Here is a 12,108-nt window from a genome sequence, read left to right on the forward strand (position 1 = left end):
ACAATGCAGACAAGCTGAAGGCTGCTATCAAAGCAACCTGGGCTTCCATAACACCTCAGCAGCGCCACAGGCTGATTGCCTCCATGCCACGCCGCATTGATGCAGTAATTGATGCAAAAGGAGCCCTGACTAAAGTATTGAGTGCATTTACTGAACATACATTTCAGATTTTAAAATCATTTTCAAGCTGGTGTTAGAGAGTATTCTAATCTACTGAGATAATGACTTTTGGGTTTTCATTGGCTGTAAGCCATAATCATCAACATTAACAGAAATAAACAATTGAAATAGCTCACTCTGTTTGTAATGACTGTATATAATATATGCGTTTCACTTTTTGCATTGAAGAACTGAAATAAATTAACTTTTTGATGATATTCTATTTGTGTGAGAAGCACCTGTATACTGTGGGGGCAAAGACTTGATGTTTACCATCAAACTCCACAAGTAATAGTTCAGTGGCTGGCCCTGTAACTGCCGCTCCATGATATTCTTGTAATCGGTGCTTTTCGTGCACTTGTTAATGCTCTGGCGTGAAGCGTCTCCGCACACTCAGTATATAACCAGCAATAGTCAGGATGTAACAAGTCCTGTATCCCTGCCAGGAACATGAATGTACAGCCGCTAATCAGCAGAACTGCAGCTTCCTGCCAGATAGCTGCTTCTTCACAATATCACAAGTTAAAAGTGGCCCTAATTGAGGGGCGGTGCGCAGTCAGAGCCGCCCAGCACCCTGCCATTGGCTGCCAAGCAAAACAAAAGACGGTATGAGTGAAGAAAAAACACAAGTAGGAAGTTCTCCCCCTGCCCGTCCTGCTGCTGTGCTGAGGAGCGGCTGCAGCCCCATGTCGTAACTACATCCTAATGTGCTGAAAACTTCTGTGCAGATTTAGTAATCGCGCTGCCTGTGACATGGCGACGTCTGGTACAGAGGACGACCAGCACAAAGAGATGCCGCATCATCGCCACCACACTGCAGCCGGCTCTCCAGCCCAGCACCACCGCTTGCGTCTGCCGAGCACATCCACAGGTGAGCGGTGAGGAGGCGCCCCCGAAATCAGCCAAGTAGTGGGGTACCTGGAAATGGACGGACTGTATGAGACCGTAGAGACCGACTCCGTATACAGCAGAGACCGACTCTGTATACAGCGGAGACCGACTCTGTATACAGCAGAGACCGACTCTGTATACAGCAGAGACCAACTCTGTATACAGCAGAGACCGACTCCATATACAGCAGAGACCGACTCCATATACAGCAGAGACAGACTCTACTATATACAGCAGAGACAGACTCTGTATACAGCAGAGACAGACTATACAGCAGAGACCGACTCTGTATACAGCAGAGACCGACTCTGTATACAGCATGCATGCATGCTTGATAAAGACCTGCTCAGGTCGAAACGTCGCTTGCTTTGATGGCATAATAAACTCTTTTGTATATACTTCACCTGGATGGAGCGCTGTGACCCTTTTTTCTGTATACAGCAGAGACCGACTCTGTATACAGCAGAGACAGACTCTATATACAGCAGAGACAGACTCTGTATACAACAGAGACAGACTCTGTATACAGCAGGGAAAGACTCTCTATACAGCAGAGACAGACTCTGAATACAGCAGAGACAGACTCTGAATACAGCAGAGAGAGACTATGTATACAGCAGAGACAGACTCTGTATACAGCAGAGACAGACTATATATACCACAGAGACAGACTCTGTATACAGCAGAGACAGACTCTGTATACAGCAGAGAAAGACTATATACAGCAGAGACAGACTCTGTATACAACAGAGACAGACTATATATACCACAGAGACCGACTCTGTATACAGCAGAGACAGACTCTGTAAACAGCAGAGACAGACTCTGTAAACAGCAGAGACTGACTATGAATACAGCAGAGATAGACTATATATACCAGAGACAGACTCTGAATACAGTAGAGAGAGACTCTGTATACAGCAGAGAAAGACTATATACAGCAGAGACAAACTCTGTATACAGCAGAGACAGACTCTGTATATAGCAGAGACTGACTCTGTATACAGCAGAGACAGACTCTGTATACAGCAGAGACAGACTCTATACAGCAGAGACAGACTCTGAATACAGCAGAGAGAGACTATGTATACAACAGAGACAGACTCTGTATATAGCAGAGACAGACTCTGTATACAGCAGAGACAGACTCTATACAGCAGAGACAGACTCTGAATACAGCAGAGACAGACTATATATACAGCAGAGACAAACTACGTATACAGCAGAGACTGACTCTGTATACAGCAGAGACCGACTCTGTATACAGCAGAGACCGACTCTGTATACAGCAGAGACTGACTCTGTAAACAGCAGAGACAGACTCTGTAAACAGCAGAGACAGACTCTGTAAACAGCAGAAACTGACTATGAATACCGCAGAGACAGACTATATATACCACAGAGACAGACTCTGTATACAGCAGAGAAAGACTATATACAGCAGAGACAAACTCTGTATACAGCAGAGACAGACTCTGTATATAGCAGAGACTGACTCTGAATACAGCAGAGACAGACTATATATACCACAGAGACAGACTCTGTATACAGCAGAAACAGACTCTGTATACAGCAGTGACAGACTCTGTATACAGCAGAGACAGACTCTGTATACAGCAGAGACAGACTCTGTATACAGCAGAGACAGACTCTGTATACAGCAGAGACAGACTCTGTATACAGCAGAGACAGACTCTATACATCAGAGACCGACTCTGTATACAGCAGAGACCGACTCCGTATACAGCATAGACAGACTATATATACAGCAGAGACAAACTACGTATACAGCAGAGACTGACTCCGTATACAGCAGAGACCGACTCTGTATACAGCAGAGACCGACTCTGTATACAGCAGAGACCGACTCTGTAAACAGCAGAGACAGACTCTGTAAACAGCAGAGACAGACTCTGTAAACAGCAGAGACCGACTCTGTAAACAGCAGAGACAGACTCTGTAAACAGCAGAGACCGACTCTGTATACAGCAGAGACCGACTCTGTAAACAGCAGAGACAGACTCTGTAAACAGCAGAGACCGACTCTGTAAACAGCAGAGACCGACTCTGTAAACAGCAGAGACCGACTCTGTATACAGCAGAGACCGACTCTGTAAACAGCAGAGACAGACTCTGTAAACAGCAGAGACAGACTCTGTAAACAGCAGAGACTGACTATGAATACAGCAGAGACAGACTATATATACCACAGAGACAGACTCTGAATACAGTAGAGACAGACTCTGTATACAGCAGAGACCGACTCTGTATACAGCAGAGACCGACTCTGTAAACAGCAGAGACCGACTCTGTAAACAGCAGAGACCGACTCTGTAAACAGCAGAGACAGACTCTGTAAACAGCAGAGACAGACTCTGTAAACAGCAGAGACCGACTCTGTAAACAGCAGAGACCGACTCTGTAAACAGCAGAGACCGACTCTGTATACAGCAGAGACCGACTCTGTAAACAGCAGAGACAGACTCTGTAAACAGCAGAGACAGACTCTGTAAACAGCAGAGACTGACTATGAATACAGCAGAGACAGACTATATATACCACAGAGACAGACTCTGAATACAGTAGAGACAGACTCTGTATACAGCAGAGACCAACTCCGTATACAGCAGAGACAGACTCTGAATACAGCAGAGACAGACTATATATACAGTAGAGACAAACTACGTATACAGCAGAGACTGACTCCGTATACAGCAGAGACCGACTCTGTATAAAGCAGAGACCGACTCTGTATACAGCAGAGACTGATTCCGTATACAGCAGAGACCAACTCTTTATACAGCAGAGGAAGACTTCAGATATACAGCGGAGGCAGACTTAAGATATACCGCAAAGACCGAATTCAGATATACAGCAGAGACAGACTTCAGATATACCGCAGAGACAGACTTCAGATATACCGCAGAGACCGACTTCAGATATACCGCAGAGACCGACTTCAGAAATACCGCAGAGACTGACTTCAGATATACCGCAGAGACTGACATCAGATATACCGCTGAGGCCGACTTCAGATATACCGCAGAGACCGACTTCAGATATACCGCAGAGACTGACTTCAGATATACCGCAGAGACTGACATCAGATATACCGCTGAGGCCGACTTCAGATATACCGCAGAGACTGACTTCAGATATACCGCAGAGACTGACTTCAGATATACCACAGAGGCAGATTTCAGATATACCGCAGAGGCAGATTTAAGATATACCGCAGAGGCAGACTTCAGATATACAGCAAAGGCAGACTTCAGAAATACCGCAGAGACCGACTTTAGATATACCGCAGAGACCGACTTCAGATATACCGCAGAGACCGACTTCAGATATACAGCAGAGACCGACTTCAGATATACAGCAGAGACCGACTTTAGATATACCGCAGAGACCGACTTCAGATATACCGCAGAGACAGACTTTAGATATACCGCAGAGACCGACTTCAGATATACAGCAGAGACCGACTTCAGATATTCCGCAGAGACCGGAGACCGACTTCAGATATACCACAGAGACCGGAGACCGACTTCAGATATACCACAGAGACCGGAGACCGACTTCAGATATACCACAGAGACCGGAGACCGACTTCAGAAATACCACAGAGACCGACTTCAGATATACCTCAGAGACCGACTATATTTTTATTTTATCTAGTTTTTCCTGGTTTAGCTAGGCCCACGCTCCTTGATTTCTGCACCAACTCTACGGGGGATGTGCAGCAGGAGGTGTCTAAAAGAGTTAATGGAGCTGTTTTGCATTGACTTGCATAACAAGTGGCCAGTAGCATCACTGTCCAGGTTCAATTGCTTGTCGCTTTGATCTCATGATTGTTGGGGTTTTCAGTAGTCAATCTTAAAAGGAACCTGTCACACCTGATATCGCTATTAACTTGCAGGTAAATTGTAAATTTGCAGGTTAATATTAGAAAGGTGTCCGCTATACTGAAAGCGCGGCTGTGTCTGACCATGCAGGAACATGGTGTGATCATACCTCATCTCTTGGGAGGGCAAGAGTATTGAGAAATTACTGCAGGGGATCACAGCTGCTGTTTTCTGTGAGGTAAAACATTTCCCTGGCTATTTAAAAACACTGTTTTACCTCACAGAAAGAACCAGCTGTTATGCTGTGTGCTGTCTGTATACTCTTTTGTGTCCCCTCTGCCCATGCGCTGTGGTATGATCAGACCATGTCCCTGTACGGTCAGACACAGCCATTACACAGTACACAGCAGGCGCACATTTATAAGATTATCTCAGCACAGGAACATTTTATTTAATCACATCAAATTGTGGAAATTATTATTATTCCAAGATCTATTGATTAAAATCAACTTTGTTTGTGGGGAAAACCCTTTTAATACCACACAAGATTGGAATACCCACATAGTAGTTGTTTCAGATACTATTGTTTACCTTGTTTGTCTCTCCACTCATCTAGTTTAAAAGTTTCCGTCCTATAATCAATTATAGAAATACACATATAAGGTTAGTCTAAGATACACATTTATTTTAGTTTCTGTTTACTTATACATATTTCTCATTCTTTACAGTTTTCCTGATTTTATAGTAATAAAATCTTTCCAGTTGTAGTTGTATGTACTGAATGTAAGGAATCTCGATGATAAGACTTAAAATATGTAAACACATCGAAAATAAATGATACAATGAGGGAATGAACCTCCAGACTTGGCTGGGATTCAGAGAACACCCACTTTGACTAAAATGTGAGAAATACGTAACTCATCAGGTAATTGTACACATTCCAACTAATTTCCAGAGTGTACTATTTACCACTAGTGATGAGCGAGAGTGCTCGTTACTCGAGATTTCCGAGCATGCTCAGGTGGTCTTCCCTAACAAGCAGGGAATCCCCAAACGTATTCAGGTTGTCTAACAGCCGCCAATCATGCAGCTGTGGCGACTCAAACATAATTTATGAGCAAGTCCAAAATATTCGGAGACCACCCGAGCATGCTCCGAAATCTCGAGTAACGAGCACACTCGCTCATCACTATTTACCACCCATTAAGAATATGGCATTGAGAGATTTGTCAACACTGTCCACATTTAGGCAAACACATCTCTCTGAGAGCTGAAACCCTGCAGCAACGCCCATGATTGATGCTTTCACTGATTGCCTGCGTATAGCCCTTCTGATGCTGCTGTCAATAGTAACAGCGACATTGCAGGGCATCGCAGAGGGCTCCCATTGGCACAACACAGGAGCAATCGCATTGGGCTAATGGTCTCCATGGTGACCCCAGGCCAAAAGATGGGATAGGGATGGTTTCCTTACTCTTTCCATTCTCAGGAATTATTATATTCCCTTTAAAGGGGTTCAATTATTTACAGTCAAAGGATGTATTTTCATATTTTGTAATTTTGGAGGTTTTTTTGAGCTTTGTATATTTTGTACTGTTTATATGAGTTTTTTTTCTGTATAGTGTGCCTGACCTCAGCACACTCCCGGTGCATATAGTGAAGGAGTCTGGAGGGTACTTATATGACCTTCCTTTGTTGTTGTTGTTCCTCTATAAACCTTTGGGTTTTTTAATTGTTTTTAAATCATGTCTTGCTTTGCTTGTCTAATTTTGAATAAAGATAATTTTGTTAAATCTTGTATATTCAATGGTGATCCTTGCCTTTACACGCTACTTTCTTTGTTGTTTGTCCAGGCCCAAAGACTGCCACAGGGTCACCCAGGGACGGAGGCCTGTAAGTTCCTGCTCAGAGCAGCAGCTGAAACGCCTCTTCCCTGCATGTGAGACGCTGATCTAATGCTCTGAAATGCAGACGTTTCCAGAGAATTCGATCAGTAATCAGGAAGGGAAAGTTGATATCCCATTCTGGGACAATGTAAAAAAAAAAAGTAAAAAAAAAAGTTAATAAAAATATAAATGTAAACATATTAAAAAAAAATCAGAAACTAAAGAACAAAAACAAGGAAAAATATGAATCCAATAAATACATTTATTTATGTAAAAGTAAAAATAAGGCAAAAAAGTACACAAATTTGGTATTGCCACTTCTGGAATAACCCGCCCTCTAAAACTGTCCCACCAGTTAACCCCTTCAGTGAACACCATTTAAAAAACAAAAAAAAACCAAGGCAAAAAACTATGCTTTGTCATCATACCACCGAACAAAAAGTGGAACAAAACGAGATCAAAGAGACAAATGTAAATAAAAATGGTGTTCTGAAAACAAGCCATCCCTACAGCTCTGTCAGTGGAAAAATAAAAAACTTATAGCTCTCAGAATGAAGCGATGCAAAACTAACTCTTTTTTCAATAAAGATAATTTTTATTGCGTAAAAACCCCAAAGCATAAAATAAATATGCTATCGCTGTAATCGTACTCACCTGAAGAATAAATCTGCTATATCAATTTAACCACATTCCCCCGAAAAATAATTCCTGAATTGTTGGTTTTGGTACATTCTGCTTCCCAAAAATCGGACTAGAAAGTGATAAAAAAAATATATCATGTGACCGAAAACGGTACCAATCAAAACGTCAGCTCGTCCTAGAAAAAACAAGCCCTCACATAACACTGTTGGCTGAAATGTGGAAGAATTATAGCTGTCTATACATGGGGATGCACAAAGTTGTTTTTACAATAAAAAGCGTTTTTTAGTGTGTGACAGCAGGCAAACATAAAAACCCCATATAAATCTGGTATTGCTGTAATCGCATCGACCCAAAGAATAAAGTCGTCTAATCCCTTATACCGCACGAGGAACGGCATAAAAAATAAATAAAACCAATTCACACTCTGTGGAAACTGGGGTGTGGCCTCCCTTTTCTGAGCGGGAAATTACACTTAAAGGCTTCCCCAGATTGGTGTTCACTGGTTGGGACCCGATCCATTTGTCTGCCCTTATTCACACACTGAGGTCAACTTTGACACATGATAAGGGTTTTAATATTAAACAGCCTAGGACCGTCCCGATCAGAGTCACCTTGTCGATGGTGGGATGGCTTATGCTATTTTTGATCAAAAACAGTATTACTAAGAACTCTGTGTTATTTAAATGCACTTTTGCTTTTTACTTATTTAGCTACAGTAGGGTTTTTGCTCATTTTGTTTCCTGTAGGTTTTTGAACAATTCACATGCTGTTGATTTTTTTTGTTTGTTTGTTTTCATTCTGCCTTCCAAAGATCACAGGAAGGCTCAGTGCACATTTATCCTGTGCTCTGCACTGAGCACTTACACCAAGGTTTAAGTGTAAATCTCTGAAAAGTGTGATTCAGATAGAACCCCCAGCAGTAGATTCCCTATAATGAGGCAGATGAAGGCACTGTGGACGCCATAGGACCTGTGATCTGGCGGTGTCAGTCTTTTTAGGATTGCATAACAGTGCTGTCTGCCACAGTTTTGGTAACTTCTCCAAAAAAAAAAACACTGAACAGAGGCCAGACTGAGTCCAGAGTAACTCTGCCGTTTCATTATAGTGAATGGATCCCTCGGAGTTTCATCTGAATCACGTCACTCAGAGACTTATATGGAAACCCCAATTTAAGTGCTCAGTGTAGTGCGCTGGATTACATGTGACATAAGAGTTATCAGCATACTCAGGAGAAATTTCGCAACAAATTGTATGGTGCAATTTCTCCTGTTACCCTTGTGAAAATGCCAAATTTTTGGCTAAAAAAAACATTTTTGTGGGAAAAATTATTTTTTTTCCATTTCCACAGGCTTAACGTTATACATTTCTGTGAAGCACGTGGGGGTTCAAGGTGCTCACCACACATCTAGATAAGTTCCTTGAGGGGGTCTAGCTTCCAAAATGGTGTCACTTGAGATCGGTTTCCCTTTCAGGCACATCAGGGGCTCTCCAAACGCAACATGGACAGCAAATTTTACATTCATAAAATCCAATGACGCTCCTTTCCTTCTGAGCTCTGCCGTGTTCCCAAAGAGTGATTTTCCCCCACATATGGGGCTTCTACATGCTCAGGAAAAAGTAGACCCTAAAATGTGTTGTGCAGTTTCTTCTATTAGGCTATGTGCACACGTTGCGGATTTTGCTGCGGATCTGCAGCTGCGGGTCCACAGCAGTGCCTTTTACCTGCGGATTTCTAAAATCTGCTTCGGAAAAATCCGCAGAGCTCCCCTTTCTACTGTGCACATACCCTTACCCTTGCAGAAATTTAAAAAATTGGGTCTCGTGAAAGAAAATTAAATGTACATTTTTTCCTTCTACATTTCATTAATTTATATGAAGCACCTGAAAGGTTAATAAACTTCTTGAATTTGGTTTTGAACACCGTGAGGGGTGCAGTTTTTAGAATGGTGTCACTTTTGGTTATTTATGTCATATAGGCTCCCTCAAAGTCACTTCAAATGTCATGTGGTCCGTAAAAAAAGGTTATGTAAATTGTGTTGGAAAAATTAGAAATCGCTGGTCACCTGTTAATCCTTATAACTTTCTAACAAAAAAATTATGTTTCAAAAGTTATGCTGATGTAAAGTAGACACATGGGAAATGTTATTTATTAACTATTTTGTGTGACAGAATTCTCTAGTTTAAGGGCATGAAAATTAACAGTATGAAAATTGCTACATTTTCTAAATTTTCTCCAAATTTCTGATATTTTCACAAATAAGTGCAAGTCATATAAAACAAATTTTGCCATTAACATGAAGCACAATATGTCATGAGAAAACATTCTCAGAATCAATGGGATCCATTGAAACGTTCCAGAGTTATTACCACATACAGTGACAGTGGTCAGAATTGTAAAATTTGGCCTGGTCAGGAAGGTGAAAACAAGCTTTGGGGTGAAGGAGTTAACGGGAACCTGTAACCAGATGTTTTCCCATATAAAGTAGGACCAGAACATGTAAGCCCTCATAGACAGCATTCAGACAGTGCTTTTTCTCTTTCTCATTACATGCTCATTGTAGTACTTTACTCTGCCCTTGCTCAGGCAGAAGGAAGTGTGCCTGCCTGGGAGCATGATGGAGGACACTGTGTGGATGACATAGGATGTGTTATCCACATGAAGCAAGAAGGAAGACAGTAAATGTAAAAAGAGAAGAGGTGCTGGCTCAAGACCAGGGACACCCATGGGATCGGACCGCGCAGTAGGTGAGTACATACAGTGAGGGAAATAATTATTTGATTCCTTGCTGATTTTGTAAATTTGCCCACTAATGAAGACATGAACAGTCTATAACTTTAAGGGTAGGTTAATTTTAACATTCAGAGATAGAATATCAAAACTAAAATCCAGATCAAATAATTATTTCCTTCACTGTAATAAAAACTTTTTTTGTGTGTTATGCAGAGCGCAGTGGGGACTTATAGTGCCTTGCGAAAGTATTCGCCCCCCTAGAACTTTTCAACCTCTTCCCACCTATAATGCTTCAAACATAAAGATGCCAAATGTAAATATTTGGTGAAGAATCAACCACAAGCGGAACACAATTGTGAAGTTGAGCGAAATTTATTGGTTATTTTAAATTTTTGTGGAAATTCAAAAACTGAAAAGTGGGGCGTGCAATATAATTCGGCCCCTTTAACTTAATAGTTTGTTGCGCCACCTTTTGCTGCGATTACAGCTGCAAGTCGCTTGGGGTATGTCTCTATCAGTTTTGTACATCGAGAGACTGAAATTCTTGCCCATCCTTCCTTGGCAAACAGCTCGAGCTCAGTGAGGTTTGATGGAGATCGTTTGTGAACAGCAGTTTTAAGCTCTTTCCACAGATTCTCGATTGGATTGAGGTCTGGACTTTGACTTGGCCATTCTAACACCTGGATAAGTTTACTTGTGAACCATTCCATTGTAGAGTTTACTTTAGGTTTGGGATCATTGTCTTGTTGGAAGACAAATCTCCGTCCCAGTCTCAGGTCTTTTGCAGACTCCACAGGTTTTCTTCAAGAATGGTCCTGTATTTGGCTCCATCCATCTTCCCATCAATTTTAACCATCTTCCCTGTCCCTGCTGAAGAAAAGCAGGCCCAAACCATGATGCTGCCACCACCATGTTTGCCCGTGGGGATGGTGTGTTCAGGGTGATCTGAGTTGCCTTTATGCCAAACATTTTGTTTGGCATTGTTGCCAAAAAGTTCGATTTTGGTTTCATCTGACCAGAGCACCTTCTTCCACATGTTTGGTGCGTCTCCCAAGTGGCTTGTTGCAAACTTTAAACAACACTTTTTATGGATATCTTTGAGAAATGGCTTTCGTCTTGCCACTCTTCCATAAAGGCCAGATTTGTGCAGTGTATGACTGATTGTTGTCCTATGGACAGACTGTCCCACCTCAGCTGTAGATCTCTGTAGTTCATCCAGAGTGATCATGGGCCTCTTGGCTGCATCTCTGATCAGTCTTCTCCTTGTCTGAGATGAAATTTTAGAGGGACGGCCGGGTCTTGGTAGATTTGCAGTGGTATGATACTCCTTCCATTTCAATATGATCACTTGCACAGTGCTCCTTGGGATGTTTAAAGTTTTGGAAATCATTTTGTATCCAAATCTGGCTTTAAACTTCTCCACAGCAGTATCATGGACCTGCCTGTTGTGTTCCTTGGTCTTCATGGTGCTCTCTGTGCTTCAACAGAACCCTGAGACTCTCACAGAGCAGGTGCATTTATACGGAGACTTGATTACACACTGATGGATTATATTTATCATCATTAGGCATTTAGGACAACATTGGATCATTCTGAGATCCACAATGAACTTCTGGAGTGAGTTTGCTGCACTGAAAGTAAAGGGGCCGAATAATATAGCACGCCCCACTTTTCAGTTTTTGAATTTCCACCAAAATTTAAAATAACCAATACATTTCGTTAAACTTCACAATTGTGTTCCACTTGTTGTTGATTCTTCACCAAAAACTTACATTTGGTATCTTTATGTTTGAAGCATGATATTGTCGGGGTCGTAAACGACAATAAACTCTCATTCACCAGTCATTCCAAATTAAACTATAAGCATGTGGTACCGGGTAAGAATGAGTCAGACAGGTAGCTGGTTCAATCTCAGTGCATGCTCGTGGATCCACACACATGTGTGTAACGGTCA

General features: G+C 42.0%; 1 protein-coding gene across 1 annotated transcript in view; it reads left to right on the forward strand.

Annotated features, from left to right (window-relative positions):
- Positions 1 to 785: 785 nt before the first annotated feature.
- Positions 786 to 12,108, forward strand: part of OTULINL (OTU deubiquitinase with linear linkage specificity like) — a 110,338-nt gene continuing 99,015 nt past the window's right edge. The window contains exon 1 of the mRNA XM_077267629.1: positions 786 to 1,030. Coding sequence (XP_077123744.1) covers positions 913 to 1,030 — 118 coding nt within the window. The 5' untranslated portion in view covers positions 786 to 912. The remainder of the gene's footprint in view (positions 1,031 to 12,108) is intronic.

The sequence above is a fragment of the Ranitomeya variabilis genome, chromosome 6 (assembly GCF_051348905.1).
Source record: "Ranitomeya variabilis isolate aRanVar5 chromosome 6, aRanVar5.hap1, whole genome shotgun sequence".
Lineage (NCBI taxonomy): Eukaryota > Metazoa > Chordata > Amphibia > Anura > Dendrobatidae > Ranitomeya > Ranitomeya variabilis.